Source organism: Erinaceus europaeus, chromosome 12 (genome assembly GCF_950295315.1).
Source record: "Erinaceus europaeus chromosome 12, mEriEur2.1, whole genome shotgun sequence".
NCBI classification, from domain to species: Eukaryota; Metazoa; Chordata; class Mammalia; order Eulipotyphla; family Erinaceidae; genus Erinaceus; species Erinaceus europaeus.
The window spans coordinates 52,780,175-52,797,387 of NC_080173.1; the positions used below are offsets into that span (position 1 = coordinate 52,780,175).

At 36.7% G+C, this 17,213-nt stretch overlaps 1 protein-coding gene across 1 annotated transcript in view; it reads right to left on the bottom strand.

Moving 5' to 3' along the window:
- Positions 1–17,213, bottom strand: part of SKAP1 (src kinase associated phosphoprotein 1) — a 373,562-nt gene that overhangs the window by 270,122 nt on the left and 86,227 nt on the right. Inside the window, exon 4 of the mRNA XM_060203647.1 lies at positions 7,955–8,071. Within this exon, the coding sequence (XP_060059630.1) occupies positions 7,955–8,071 (117 nt within the window). The remainder of the gene's footprint in view (positions 1–7,954; positions 8,072–17,213) is intronic.

The window sequence follows — 17,213 nt, forward strand, 5'->3', positions numbered from 1 at the left end:
ATGACCAAGCCTATAATTCACGTATTTCAGTAAATGATGTAAGAAGTGAAGTTATTTACTCTGTGAAACTATAATCAGGTCTTATATACAACTCATAACTCATACAACTCTCCAACTGGCTTGTGAAGAAACATTTTTATACTCAGTATAAAGTTTTTGAAGGTGCTGAGAGTACAAAGACCAAGATGTCAAAACTAGCTTAGTAAGGGAAAGTTCTAGGGATACAATGTCAGCTTAATAAGAGGAAGTATTTTCAAGCTATTAAAGCATTTTATTTTATTTTATTTTTTGCTTCCAGGGTTATCACTGGTGCCAGTGCTAAGAATCCATTGCTCCTAATACAGATCCAAAAGGGATGACAGAGGACCTAGCGGAGATTGTATTGTTATATGGAAAACTGGGAAATGTTATGCATGTACAAACTATTGTATTTACTATCAAATGTAAAACATTAATTCCCCAATAGAGAAATTTTTAAAAAAAGAATCCATTGCTCTTGGCAGCTATTTCCCCCCATTTTTGTTGGAGAGAGATAGACACCTGCATACCTGCTTCACCGCTTGTGAGGCAGACCCTAGGCAGACCCCACCCCCCACCCCCCTGTTCCCTGGTGGGGAACAGGGCCTGGAATTTGGATCCTTGAGGGAGTCCTTGCACTTCCTCCTATGTATGCTTAATCTGGTGTGCTGCCACCCTATTAGAGCTTTCTTTATGTAGCTAATAATATAACCATGAAAATGTAAGCTAAAATATGGAAGAATGGATAAATCTACTGTAGTAATATATTTTAACACAGTCCCTTCAGTGGATAAAAGAGAAACTAAATGATTTGGAGAAAAATATTTACAAGTATAAAATAGAAAGTATTCAATAAATATTTCAGAAACACACATATACAGAAGCATAAACTGATCAGTAAGAAGTCACAAAAGAAGTCTCAACTAATAGCACAGCTATATACAAGATACTGGGTACTGTACAGCAAACCCTAACAAAAGGACTTTTCAAAGGTAACCCAATTACCAAATAATGTGATGATAACATTAACTATTGATTGTCTTTTTGAACCCTAAGACAACAGGAACCTCACATCTCCACTATAGAGCCTTTACTTCCCCCAGTCCTGGAACCATTGGATAGGGCCCACTTTCCCGTATGCCTCTCCCAATCCATATCAAATAATATTGCATCTGCCGATCACAACCTAATCAATGCAATGATGGCCACCTCAACATGCTTCACTTCAGACTGTGTCCAGAGACTTCACGTGTGGAATGACAACCCTTCAGCTTCATTACTCGGGTGAGACCTTTCCTTTCATAGTATACTCTAATTCCATCTCAGGTGGTTCACTTTCTAACAAAGTCCCAAAACCTAGATATACACCAGTTTCTGTGAGAGAGAGCATATGTTCACACGTATCCGTAAACTACTACAAAATATCTACCTGAAAGCAGAAGTACACTAGAGTTTGCTGTGAGTACCTCCCTAACACTTCCTCTCCACTATTCCAAGCTTTGAGTCCATGATTGCTCAACAATTTGTTTGGCTTCGTTTGTTAACTCTCTTTTGAGTCATCAGGATCCAGTTGTCATCAGGATGCCAGCCAGGCTTCCCTGGACTGAAGACCCCACCAATGTGTCCTGGAGCTCAGCTTCCCCAGAGACCCACCCTACTAGGGAAAGAGAGAGGCAGACTGGGAGTATGGACCGACCAGTCAACGCCCATGTTCAGCGGGGGAAGCAATTACAGAAGCCAGACCTTCTACCTTCTGCAACCCACAAGGACCCTGGGTCCATGCTCCCAGAGGGATAGAGAATGGGAAAGCTATCAGGGGAGGGGGTGGGATATGGAGATTGGGTGGTGGGAATTGTGTGAAATTGTACCCCTCCTACCCTATGGTTTTGTTAATTAATCCTTTCTTAAATAAAAAAGAAAAAAAAAGAAGTCTCAACTAAGTTCAAAGAATCAAAACAATTAACATTATGTTCTTAGACTATAATGTAATAAAACTAGAAGTGAAAATTAAAAAAAAAAGAAAAGAAAGGCTGAAAATCCCTAGAAACTAAAACCAAACCAAACCCAGGGAAAACTTCACAAAAATGTTTCTTTTTAAAAATATTTATTTATTTATTTCCTTTTGTTGTCCTTGTTGTTTTACTGTTGTAGTTATTACTGATGTCGTTGGACAGGACAGAGAGAAATGGAGAGAGGAGGGGAAGACAGAGAGGGTGAGAGAAAGATAGACTCTGTAGACTTGCTTCACCGCTTGTGAAGCGACTCCCTTTCCTACAGATGGGAAGCTGGGGGCTCGGACCGGGATCCTTATACCAATCCTTGTGCTTTGCACCACATGCGCTTAACCTGCTCAACTCCCCAGAAAAGTGTTTCTAAATAAAACACTGGTTTAAATAGATATCATAAAACAAAATATAAAATACCTATATAATGTAATAAAAGTAGTACATGCATGATTTTGGAGGGAGTAGTTAAAGTAGTATTTATAGGAAATAGCTGAGTTTTGAATACATTTATTTTAAAAATGAACACTGTTTTAGTAGAAAAGAGTTATATGGGAAATAAGGTTAAAGACCCTTAATAAGAGAGAGTACCTAAGAAGACAAAGACCAAACTAATCAGGACTCTGAAAAGCAGCAGGTTTGGAATCTATTTGAATTCCAATTCCCATCCACACTCCCCCCACACCAACTTCTTTAATTTCCTTAGTCTCGATTTCTTTTTTTTTAATATTTTATTTATTTTAATGAAAGAGATGCAGAGAGAAAGATACAGGGAGGGGGAGAGAGACCAGAGCGCTGCTCAGCTCTGGTTTATGGTGGTGCTAGGGATTGAACTTAGAACCTCAGAGCCTCAGGCATGACAGCCTCTTGTATACTCATTATACTATCTCCCCCAGCCCACCCTGTATTTCATTACCTATGAAATGGGGGTGTAAGTACATAGGAGTCCTTAATTCAACTAATGGAAGTAAATTTATGATACATAAAATCCATTGTATGTTTAGGACAATGAAATTCATCAGATCTTGAGCATAGCTGACTGGCTTTTGTACACCTACTATATGCAGAATTTCATACTATTTGTTTCCTTTAGTATGGTAGAAACTATGCCTCCTAATATTTACACATCTAAATATTACTTGTTAGCAACTTTTCACTCCTGATGGTGGGGCTATACCTTTGTTGGTGGATATCTCTCTCTAGGCTCTAACTTGCCATTCTCAGGTTGAGGGCATTTACAAAGGAAAAGAGAAAGAATTGTGATTAGGAAGGAACATGCTCTTATTTTTATGCATGAGTTAGCCTGTAATCCGGTTTCTTAGTTCTGTGGTACACCTGGCTGGGTTTCTATATTCTTCTGGATCTCTTTGTAGTTTTCACAAAAGCATGACCCAAGCACAACATGAACCAGGGCTACTGCCTCTCATCACTGGTTATGGGTGAAAAGGTTAGGCCATGTGTCCTTTTCTAATTGCAAGCTTAGGAAACTGCTCTGGCTAAAGTTAAAAGGGAACAAAGCTGAATTATTGTCTTATCAATTAGCCTTTATTTTCTAATAAAGATTAAATTCCAAAAGTTTAGAAGAACCATCACTATAAAGATAATCCAAGAACAGCCTTTTCCCCTAAAAGACTGACTTAGCTGTATTATACCACCAGCAAATGAAGACACTGGTTATGTATTTTTGTTCCCCTCACAACTTACTAAGACAGTGTTTTCCCAATAAGATGACAAACTCCATGAGGGTAGAGACAGTCTGATTTCTCACTGCATAATTCACTTACAGTTTAGCTCAGTACCTTACTAGTATCTTGTAATTTCTAAGTAAGAGTTTGTTAAAGTAGGTAATAAGTGATATATCACATTTTTATTTTCTATAATAGTAAAATATGGTTAAACAGGATAAAAGTTTACTCAAAAATTTAACATCTTTATTACCTTCTCATATTGAAACTTCATTTTACCATCCTGCAATCAAATTTTAACTCATAAACAAGTCTATTCTTACATCTACCACTGACTATCTCTCTTTGGGAATTTAAAGAGGAAAATCTACTAACTAACCATTTAATAGTACTGATGTAATGATTTCCTTGGAATGATGGGGGACAGAGTTTTCTACTTTGGATTACCTCTCTTACAACAGTACTTTAAACTTTTTCAATTATTTTAATGAAAGTAATTTAGGATATACCATGTATATTTATATAGCTTAAACCAAAATATCTGGAATATGAATCGGTTTTTTGATAACCAGGTAAGGATAACACAGTGGTTATGAGCAGAGGTTCTAGAACCAGACTGTGTAGAAATACATCTGGGCACTACTACTTAGTAGCTATGTCATCTTAGATAAGTAACTTCCCTGGTCTCATTTTCTTTGTCTATAAAATGAGGATATTTTAAATGATGGCATTTTGCAAAGTGCTTAGAACACAGATGTAAAATACACACTACTTCATAAATGTTAGCTAAAAAGTCTTAATTTTTAAGATGCTAGGGATATTTGGGGTCATTTTTCTACAGTGTAATATGGTCAAGACTGCTATATATATATTTTTTTTTTCACCAGGGTTATCATTGGGGCTCGGTATAGACACTAAGAACCCACCGCTCCCAATGGCCATTTAAAAATTTTATTTATTTATTTATTCATTTATTTATATTTTATTGAATAAGACAGAGAAATTGAAGGGGGTGGGGAAGGTAGAGAGATGGAGAGAAATATACCTGTTTCACTGCTTGTGAAGTGTCCTCCCTTCAGGTGGGGGAGTGGGGGCTTGAACCTAGGTCCTTGCATGGTAATAATGTGCACTTAACCAGGTGAGCCACCCCCTAAATTTTCTATTATTTGATAGGTCAGAGAGAAATGGAGAAGAGCGAGGGAGATAGAAGAGATAAGGACACATACAGCCCTGTTTCACTGCTCATGAAGCTCCCAACCCCCTATAGGTCGGAAGTGGGGGCTCAAACCTTGGTCCTGGCACTTGGTAACACCACCTGGGTGTGCTAACACCTGTTCCCACTTTTATGATTTTTTAGTTCCTATATGAATTCCATTTTATTTATAGATTTTTTTTCCTATATAAATATTTGTGTGCTGAGGCCACGTGGTGACATACCTGGTTAAGTACACACATTACAGTATACAAGGACATTGGTTCAAGCCCCCGCTCCCCATTTGCAGGGGGAAAGCTTTACAAGGGGTGAAGCAGGTCTGCAGGTGTCTCTTTATCTCTCTTCCTCCCCCTTCCTTCTCAATTTCTCTCTTTCCTAAGCAATAAATTAAATAAAATTTAAAAAATATTAAAAATAGGGGCCAGGTGGTGGCGCACCTGGTTAAGTGCTCACATCACAGTGCACAAGGACCCAGGTTCAAGTCCCTGGTCCTCACCTGCAGGGGGAAAGCTTCATGAGTGGTGAAGCAGGGCTGCAGGTGACTCTCTGTCTCTCTCCCTCTCTATCTCCCCCTTCCCTCTCAATGTCTCTATCCAATAATAAATAAATAAATAAATAAATAAATTAATTAAATATATATATAAAATAAATGTTTGTGTTCTTATGTCTTATCTCAGTATTATTTGTCTTTAGAATACCTCTTCTTGTAATGTGGTGTGTTACTCACTGCGAACAGAAAAACCAATGATTAGAATGGAAGAAATCTGTAAGAGGAATTCTGGGCCGGCAAAATAGCTCAAATGGATAATGTGATGCTTTGCCATGTGCATGATCCAGATTGAAATCCTGCCTCACTACAGTGAAGGAAGTTTTAGGGCTATGATGTTTTGTTTTGTTTTTTTACTTTCTCTCTCTTTTTAAAGAATCCACCATTTCAGGTAGCCATTTCTTCTTTCTTTCTTCCTTTTTAAAATTTACATTATCTTTATTTATTTATTTTGGATATAGACAGCCAGAAATCAAGAGGAAGAGGGAGATAGACAGAGAGACACGTGCAGTTCTGCTTCACCACTTGTGAAGCTTTCCCCCTGTATGTAGGAACCAGGGGCTTGAACCTGGGTCCTTGCACATTATAGCATGTGTGCTCAACCAGGTGTGACCACCCAGCCCCCTCTCCCTTTTTCATTTTATAGGACGGAGAAAAATAAAGAGGAAAAGGGGAGGTAGAGGGGGAGGGAGAAAGATAGCCTCCTACATACCTGTTTCAGCACTTGTGAAGCATCCCCACTGCAGGTGGGGATTGGGGACTTGCCAGGGTCCTTGTACAGTCCTATATGTGCTCAACCATGTGTGCCACTGTCCACCCGCCTGCCAGTTCCTCCCATTCTCCATCTGTTTCTATCTGAAGAAGTCAGCCTGGAGTGGTGAAATCACAGCAAAGGGAAGAGAGAGAGAGAGAGAGAGAGAGAGAGATCCCCTGTGAGGACCTCAGGGGCTTTCCCAAGAATAATAATGTATATAAGTGCTTAAAAGAGACCCTATTTCCACTTAAAGGTCTTTCAGCTTACTTACTGTGTTCTCAGCTGTGTTTGGGAAAAGTTGGAAATACAAATAAACGACCTGTGAATTAATGAGGTACTATTGTTCTAATTCTGTCAAGCATTAGATTAATCAAAAACAAACGAAAACTCGGTTTCTTCATGTTTTGCACTGTTAATTTTCTACAATTATTAATCAGCTTCCAATGTAATCATTAATCTTTCAGTTCATATAATGGCCTTAGTGTAAAACCTGAGTCATATGCAGATCTTACATTACAAGGCCCAATTTCTAAAACTTTATATTATCAATTGTGCTTGTATACTAACTCAAGCAACATTAAATGTTTCTGTGTGATTAAATGCATAGCTCCTATGTGAAGATGAACAATTTAGAGAAAATAGGAATCACCAAAAAGGCTAAATGAAATTATAATTAGTAAATAAATTTTAAAAAGGGAGGAAAACAGATTATAAATTCTTGGAAAACACTAAAGCAATAGGGAAATTTGGAGGAAAAAATAAATGAAAATCTTATAGATTAACAGATAAATAAGGAATAATTTACCAACTTTACCCCTAATACCTAAGTGAATAAAATGCTTCCAATTTAATATTCAGTTAAGTAGTATTTCTACCTTTCCCCCCCCAAGTAGAATGGCACAAGAGAGACTTTGATAAGATAACCATGTGCATCAGGGATGATCAAACCTTCTGTTCAAGTGGCCAGATGCCAGAAGTGACACAATGAACCTCACCCTTGGGATATCTGAACCTGAGCCAGAAAGTGCCAACCACCAAAATTTTTATATTTATGTATCTTAAAAATTCAAGTGTGTTTTGTTTTCCACCCTACTGCATAGCAATGTAAGATATAAAATAATGTTTATAACAGTTGAGTTATTTAACACTTCCTATTCTTCAATTTTCAAGTAAAACTGATACTCCAAGATTTGCATTGTGGTTTTTTTTTTTTTAAATTAACTCTTCATGTTTTTATTGTTGCATTGTGGTTCTTAAACAACATTGATGAATAAGGTCAGAGGTATGTGAGAAGCATAGGTGAAAATATCTCAGTATAATATGATGAGCTCATGGGTCTCAAATAATCCACACTTAGTAATCCAACAATCATTAAATGAAAGCTCTAATTTTCATGCAAATCAGTGAAGCTAAGAAATTTGAAAGAATGGCAAAATAGGCCCTGCAATCTTAAAATGTTCTCTTAACTTTTGAGCTACAATTGTTATAAAAAGATCAATAATGACATCTTTCTGTTCCAATATAGAATTAGTGTTTTCCTAAGTACATTAACTTTAGAAGTATTCAATTCCCCAAAAGGATCAGCACAGCAATGAAACAAACAGTTCTTTGCTAATTAGTGATCACCAATTACAGAGAGCCTCCAGAAAACCACTGTGTACAAAGTAACAAAAAGCAAAGACACAGGACAAAAGGTAGTAAAGGACCAGTCTCTCACAATCCAAGATGACTCACCCTCATCCTGATACTCTGACAGAAAAGGTGCATCTGATGTGAGGGAAAGGCCATGAGTTCCACTGTAATTATCATCGGAGTTGTCCTGTCCAGAGTAATTTTCAGCTTGGTCTTCCCCTGAGAGACAAAAAGGAAAGAAAAGAAGGTCACATTTTACAATCTTTTGGGTAACTTTATAAAGGTCTTTGAGATTTTTTTACACAAGAAGAAGAAGAAAAAAAACCCTATCTTTTCCTTGGTAGTTATGGCCACTATTCACTAGCAGATCAGAAACACAAGTTCAAGAACCAACTTACCTGGATGGGAAGTTTTCATTGAACAATTAACTAGAATTTAGAAATTGCTGACTTAAAGAGTGGGGAGGCCTCTTGCCACAGGAGAGAAACTTCTCCCTGACACTTAAAATGATAAACATAGCTGTATAATTCTGTATTCATACATGCTGTGACTTCATTTATTACAGTCTGTGCACTGAATGTCTTAGTATCTTTATATCTTCAAATGAAATAGAACTGTTTATACAGTTAACCTTCTATATATAATGTAATTTAGTAAGATCAATGTAAGTAAGATCTTTCCTTATCTGAAAAATAAGAGATGTAAAAATAGAAAAGAACCTGGACTTTGCTGGATTTTATTCTATTTAAATCACTACTTGCTTTGCAATCTTTAGGAAATTTTCTCTTTATAATTCTAGTTTATGGCCATGTATCCAACCTCTTAGGAATTTTAAAAGCCCTAAGAAGGTAATATTTGTTCTGTAAAATGGCTTTGATGAAAGGTAATGCACATACAATACTGAGTCATGCAATTAAAATAGTGCTAATCCCTTTTGGGTGTTTTCAACATACATTGTATTATATTTTGTAGAAGTGGCCCTTGCTATTATGATACTTTAAAAGGTTCAGACGGAAGATGTTAGCTCATTCAGAAACCGGAAGACTAAATTGCAAATGGCTTTCCTTAAAATCCCCCCATACAGAGGTACAGTCTGCTGATAAAAGGACACCGACAGCTGTTCAGTTCATTTCACAAACATGAAAAGAGGAGTTTCAACTGAATTTAATATTATCTCAAATACTAATTACCAAAGGAAATCACCAATGCTAATCTCAGTAAACACTGTAAAGTTTTGGCCCTGGATTTCAACTAGGGAGTAGTGAAACCAAACAACCTACATAGAATCTGTATTGCCTCACTTTAAAGGTTTATTTCCTACAATTAAACTAGAAGGATAGGGAGGATATAAAATGATTTTAAAAAATGAGAATGGTTGTAGCCTTCCTTTTTCATAAATTAGATGACTGTATCTAAACTCTTCTATGAGTTCTCAATGGTAGGTAGATATTCCTAACTGAGTTGAACATCTGCATATATAGTACTTTGGAAATAAAATGTAGAGTTTATTGTGGAAAAAGAAAAGTAAAACCGAAACAAAAACCTCATAACAGCCACTGGCTAAAGCCCTAAGTATTACCTTGATTAAGTCACTAATCAGAATATAAAACTTATTGTTATGCCTCAGTTACCAGTGAGAAATTTCCATTATGACCAGAAAATTCTCACTTGACTGAGGGTTAAAGTATTCAATTTTTACATAATGGAAATTGTATTTTACAAATACCACCTAAATGAACTGTCTGATGGGTAACCTAAAAGCAACCTGTGAAACTAAAGGATTTTTTTCATTTTGGTGCCAAATCAAAGTACATTTTATAAAAAGGAGGAATTTGGTTTGCCAAGAAAAATTAACATGTGTAGAATATACTAAGTGTTATTTATCAACTACCACTCTGAACTCAAGTTTTCATCTGGTTTCAGCATCTGACAAATCTACTCTTGTCTATTTTGGCATTCTAAGTTTGAGATTTGTTGTTTGTTTTACCAGAGCACTGCTCCACTCTGGGTCAAGGTGCTGCTGGGGATTAAACCTGGGATTTGAGCATCAGGCATGAAAGTCTTTTGCATGACAATTATGTTATTGCCCCACCTCTAGTTTTTGCTTTTTTTAAAATAAGCAGATCAAAACAAACTTTAAAAGTGGGTTTTGCATAACATAAGTATTTTAAATATAGTATTTTACTGTATTTGAAGGGTTACTATAACTCTTAGTTTCCCACAGTGTCAACTTCTTACACAGCTATGGTGTATATCTGTCAAAAAAAAAAATCAAATTGCTATTAACTAAACTGCAAATTATTTGGATAATTTACCATTTTCCCCCAATAATGTCTTTTTTTCTGCTTCAAGATCCAGTCTGGGATATCACAGTGAATTTGGAGCTTCCATTTTTAAAGTCTTATCTTAAAGACTTGCCTGGATTTGGCATTTGATATACTAATGTTAGGTGGAAAAGCCACTTCCACCTGATCCCTATAATTTCTGAGCATAATTAGCCACGGTCGACTTTTAATAGCCACCCTTGGGCAAAACTCAAGGCTGTTTGTGCTTCCATTAAGTATACAACAACAAAGGTATACAACTCAATGCAGCTAAAGCAGCCTATGTCCATACCAAGAATGGTCATGATGGGGAGAACATTTAAAAATATGTTTTACATCCAAGCACAATTAGCTCTTGATGATGTAAATGTTGTTATAAGTGTTTTTAGAGTCATATCAAGTGGCCCAACTCCCTGGGGCACACACAGTGAAAAGACAAGAAAAGAGCCTGTAGCACTCTATAAATAGACACTCCCGTGTAATTAAAATGATTACAATGACTCAAGATGCATGGATGAAAAGTTTTATAGAAGAATCAGTCATTACTGTGGCTATTTGGATTTGTTTAAGTTTAGAACATAATTTTTCCTTAAAATGTAACTGCAAGTGATCTCTAGAATCATCTATAGCTCTGACAATCACAGTTCCAAGTGGCCACTACCACAGTCCAGTGGGAGCAGACATAAATGATCACAAGCTATCGTGACAGACATCTCCACTCAGCAGCTCTACAATTAGGGCTTAGAACTCCATCTGCTTAGAGTGACTTTCTCACAAGCAAGACATCCTGCCACTAGAGACACACTTTCCCACAGCAACTTGCTCAGAATCAATATATTTCTATACAGATATACATTCTAACCCACAATATCTCCATTAATCACACCAGTACTTCTAGTCCCTTCTCTTTGTATTTCTACCTAAGATCTGGGGGAACTATATCAGGGTTCACCTGCTATTAACTAGTAATTTGCTCCTCTATCCTGTGTCATAAGAATTGGGAAACAGATGCACTCCTTAGTATATTCAGTGTCAGGTTCTCCACTGAGTATCATGCTGAGGGGCCAATAAGGAGAATGATTTCTCTACTGCTCTTTCCTGAGAGTCAAACTCAATTTCATTCATGCTCCATAGAGTGATAAGTTGGGAATTTCTGAGGGTTGAAGCTGAAAGATAAGGTAGCGTTGTGTCAGGTGTAAAGTAATTATTTGCTAAGGTTTCTGTGCTGTTTGTTTTTATTCCCTGTGTTTTCATTAACAGTTAATGAGTTCCCTCCTTAATTCTGAAACAATAGACGTTGGCTTATTCTGCCATGGATTCAACCAGCTGTTGCTGCTCCATAAACTTGATAGAGAAGTAAATTAAACTGCTCAAAACTTTCATTTCCTGATTCAATTCGAAATTAAAAAAGGGATGGAAAATGAACCATGATGATGCTCCCTTTGTAACGATTTTGACTCACACAAACCAATTGATAGTGAATTAGCAGATACTATTTAGAGACATAGCAAGCCACAATGATAATTTTATCAAAGAAATGAGAAAAGACAGCCACTTAAGTGTTAGAAGAGCAAATAAATGTAAAAGACTATAAATATGCTTGCTTATTCAATATATAAAGTCACAGTTATGTTAATATAAAGAGCTATCTTCTAAATAATTGTGAATTATTTTATAAAGATGATCCATATCTTCAATCAACTTAATATGACATTGTTCAAAACTTTCTAGGGTTTCTAACTTCATCAAGTACCCCTGGATAACACAAGGAAATTGAAATTAATGTAAAATCATCTGAAGTTTGGGATTTTTTATTGCTATCATTGGAAAGGAAAACACAATTTCTGACTAATATTTAAAACTCCATAAGACACACATCTCTCTTTAAACTAATAAATCCTAAATAAAAATGCTATAAACTTCCCTGATCCAAATTCAGTTAGTTTTCATGCTTGGTAGCTTTAATATTGCCACATTTTCATGAACCGGCTTAATATTAACTTCCCAAAGTTGAAATATGGTAAAATTAGAAAATTTTACCTTATAATTCCTTATTAAAACCATTCACCTAATTCATTAAATATAGCGCCAACTAAAATATGTTGGACACACATATGCCTGTATATGTGAAATGGTACTTACATGTAAATATATTATGTGACACATTTGTAATGCCAAAGATAAAGTTCTGTCAACATTTCCATTATAAATTACATATCATTCTGCACACACTCATGCATTAGAAAATGTATAGTGTTTCTCACAGAAAATCTTAGAGGCTTCACTGATTTCTAAATATCCATTTGGATTTGCATGGTTAGTTCTTGTGATTAATCCACGTATAGTGAAGGTCTCAAATTCTTCTCTGTTCTATATAGTCTGACTTCTTGTCCATCTCTCTCTCTCTTTTTTTCTCCTATCCCTAGTCATAACTCAATGTACAAATATTCTTTTTTTATCTCCCCCCAAGGCCTTGGCAATGAGTGTAATAGTACTGAATGTTATTAAATCTACAGAACAAATGATAGGCCAGGTAAAGAAAGTTTCCATTTATCATCCTTTTTAAAGTTAACTGAATCTTGACTACACAAGAAATATGTTGAGCCTGAGACTAAGATTTTTGGCTTTGAATATTGTTCACTGTAGTCCAGGAGGCGGCGTAGTGGATAAGACTTTGGACTCTCAAACATGAGATCCCGAGTTCAGTCTCCGGCAGCACAGCTACCAGAGTGATGGCTGGTTCTTTCTCTCTTTCCTATCATTTTTCATAAATAAATAAATAAAATAAATAAATAAAATCTTTTTAAAAAAGAATATTGTTCACTAATTGTATAATTGTGCTAAGCATAACCAACTCTTTAAGATTTTATAGCAGTATCTAGATAGTAACTCTAAATGATCAGAAGCAAAATCAAATCAATTAAATACATAATGAACAATCACCACAACACCTGTGATACAACAACACAAGAGGAGGGTAGCTTGATATTTCCAAAGTGAACTATATTTGTTAGTGGTGTGCTGGAGGCTGAAAATGTGTGGGAACCGGATGAAAAGTTTTTTTCCTCATCCTTAGGGAAAAAGTCCTTCCTGATGTAGTTTTTCATTTTGGCCAGTAGGGTGAGCTGCAGTGTGCAGCATCATCTGAGTTCTTAAGGAAAAAAAGGAAAAAGAAAAAGGTAGCCAAGTGAACCCTTCATTTCTTCCCCACCCCTTCCAGACAATTTGAAGAATTTTAACCCTTCTTGGGTTTTACATAAAGGCATAATTCCTTTCCATTAACAAATGGGAGGACTGGCAACAAGTAAATATAAATTGCATAACTGTAAATGTGAAAATGTATACTTCATAAAGCAAATTACAGCCTGTCAGCAGTCATTCCAGCTCTACACCAACATCTCATCTACTATAGTTATTGTCCAACTGGTACTAAAATGGAACCTGCTGAGTTAGAATATTTTCAATAGTAATGGAATTTTGATAGAGTTTAAAGCATATAAACTTAGGTATTTGGTGGTTTCTGGATAAATATAGAGTAAAATGGATGTTCTTTATATGGCAACCAGGCAATATAACTGGGAATTATTGGCTCATAGCTCTGTTTTCCATAGACTGTTGTATTCTTACTGTTTGGTTTTTTTTTTTTGAAGGCTTTCAACTAGATTTTCAGCATATTTTGGCTTTACAGAAAAAGTCAATTACTATAATAATAAAAATATAATAGCTTACTGAGTACAAACTCTGAGTCAGGTTGGGTCTTCATACACAATATCATTTAATTTTTTGTGTGTGTGTGTGTGTCAAACATGTCTTTTATTTCAAGCAACCATTTTGAGAATGTCACTAAGCAAAAATGATAAGTCAGTAATCAATTTGCTTTGAACATTTTTTACATGGAAGTTCCTTTCCCTTTCCCCTCCCCTTCCCCTCCCCTTCCCCTCTCCTTCTCTCTCCTTTCCCTTTCTTCTGTCTCCAGGATTATCATTGGGGTTCGGTACTGGCACTACAAACTCACCACTGCTACCGACCACTTTTTTTCTTTCAATTTTTTTACTGGATAGGGCAGAGAGAAATTAAGGGGGGAGGGGAGGAAATAGAGGGAGGGAGAGAGATACCTGTAGCTCTGCTCCACCACCCACAAAGCACCCCCCCCAGGGTTGACAGCTCAAACTCGGGTCCCTGCATTTAGCTATGTGTGCACTTAACTGGGTGCACCACTTCCCAGCTCCCAGATATTCATACAATTCTCTGTATGCATAATGTCCTGAGTTCAATTTCTCTCCACATATGACCAAGCAGTCTCTCATAAAGTAAATAGATCTTTAAAAATGTGAAGCTAATATGACTGGGGAGATTATCATTTAATTTTTTAAAGCAGTCTTGTGATGGATATCTAATGCATATATATCCAAAATAAATTCCAAAGCTGCAGATAATTTAGATAGAGGTTAATGTGCCCCAAATATTAATCTACCCAAAGTCATGCATGTGACTCATTGGTGGCAGAGCCAGGCTTTGACTCCACCTTGTCTGATTACTAAACTCCTGTTCTAATCCACTGAGCTGTAAAGTCTCCAAATTTATAGACTTTATAAATTACAATCATTATTCAAAAGCAAAGCATGCTGAATGACATTTAATGACTTGAATTTATGGCAAGTGCTATTAATTAGATTTTTTTACTTCAATTAAGTAAATCTATAATCAAAAGAAAAAATACTAAAACTAGTATATGTAAAGTTGTCACATTACATATGAAACTGATAGACAAAGTCAAATGTAGCCAATAATTTTATCAAGAAGGAGCCAGTGCAATTCACAGGTTCAAATTTACTGTAAACATTATTGGAGTGATTTTTAAATATCACTTTTTGTCATGAACCTTATGCTTAGAAAATGTGATACAACTACTTTGGATTTATTCAGATAAATATGTTGAACTTTTTTCCAGCACCTTCTTTTTTTTCTCTCTCTCTCTCTTTTTTTTTTTTTCCTCCAGGGTTATTGCTGGGCTCGGTGCCTGCACCATGAATCCACCGCTCCCGGAGGCCATCTTTCCCCCCCTTTGTTGCCCTTGTTGTTGCAGCCTCGCTGTGGCCATCATTATTGCCATTGTTGATGCTGTTCGTTGTTGGATAGGACAGAGAGAAATGGAGAGAGGCGGGGAAGACAGAGAGGGGGAGAGAAAGATAGACACCTGCAGACCTGCTTCACCGCCTGTGAAGGGACTCCCCTGCAGGTGGGGAGCCGGGGGCTCGAACCGGGATCCTTACGCCGGTCCCTGCGCTTTGCCACATGCACCTAACCCACTGTGCCACCGCCCGACCCCCTCCAGCACCTTCTATTCAGTTTATTGGCTCTTGGGAATTCTGAGTCTGCTTAGGAGAAAATGAATCAAAGTGTTCCATACCCAAGCATAGCTTTAGGACCTGGTTTAGTATAAGAATATGTTTCTTAATTAAGAAGGAGGAGGAGGGGGGACGGGGAGGGGAGGGGAGGGGCGGGGGAGGTGGTGGAGGAGGAGGAGGTGGAAGAAGAGGAAGAGGAGGGAGAAGAGGGAGGAGGAGGAGAAGGAGAAGAAGAGGAAGAAGAAAGAAGGAGGAGGAGGAGGAGGAGGAGAAGGAGAAGAAGGAGAAGGTGAGGAAGAGGAAGAGGAAGAAGAAGGAAGAGGAGGAGGAGGAGGAGGGAGAAGGAAGAGGAGGAGGAGGGGGAGGGGGAGGGGGAGGAGGAGGAGGAGGATGTGTTTTTTTCTGGAGCCATGATGATTTAAACCTCAGGGGAAAATGCTTAAAGTATGCCACATAAATTAGTGGCTGTAATATTACTGGTTCATCTTACTCTCTTTTACCATTGTTTTCTTCTTCCCAAACAACAAACTGGTCAACCTTAGTATCCATTTCTAAGTCTTGATTCACTCTATTATCTATCACACCCTAATCAGTTTATCAACATTGTTTTTTTAACTTATTTTTATTTACAGTAGTGTCTTTCATCTCTTTCAATATTACTTTTTGAGGGACACTAGAAAGCTTGTGAGATTATAATGTCTTCTGCCAAATAAGAATGGAACTATACAGTCTGTAAACTATAAGTAGGTACACAGGGTTTTATAAAAGTCCAGAGAATAAAAACAAAACAATATATAATAAATGATGTGTTATGGGTAAAGTTAGCATGTCTGAAGATGTAAAATAACTTTAATATAAAGATAATAATAAATTAAATAATATATACTAATATAATTTATATATAATTATTATATATTTAAAATAATAACAAAGAGTACTTAAATTATGAATAATATTAACTTCCAAAGCCACTAAGGGTATAATAGCAATGTGTCATAATAGCAGCGGGTGGCATGGCCCACCTCACCCCAAACGAGGACTTCTGTTCATGTATGAGACAACATGCATGTAACACCATTAACAACCTAAACTTCACTTTTAACAATTCCATTCCTTGTTTGGTCCTTTTGGGGACATATGTTTCAAATGGAAGAGTAGCTCTTATTATTTTTAATTTATGTTTCACTTTTTTATTAGAGTGACTTCAATATAAGGGAATTTGCTAATGAGAAAGAGTTAGGGAGAGAGAAGGAAACCAGAGCATCACTCTGGCACATGTGATTTCAGGGACTGAACTCCGGATCTCATCCTTAGGCAACAGGGCACAATCTTGAGATAGGAAAGTTCTGCTGACTTGTAATTTTAAGTTTAAAGAATATCTTTTAGAGACGACTGTGAACAAAAAGTTTTTCATACTGGCAAGGGTGTGTTTAATACATGTCAGCAGACAAGGACAGATAGGTTCAAAGATTGATTCTTCTACTATTTGCCTCACAAGAGTCAGCAGTAACTGGAAGTTTTATTTTATATATCATATAAATCCTCTTGTCCATAACTAAGCAATTCCTTTCCTCTATTTAGTGATACTTCAGCCATCCTGGTAAACAATAACTATTAAACAAGTTTCTGACAGAAGTATGTGTTGATGGGAAGCATGGTGAAAAATTAATACTTCATAACAGAATTGGA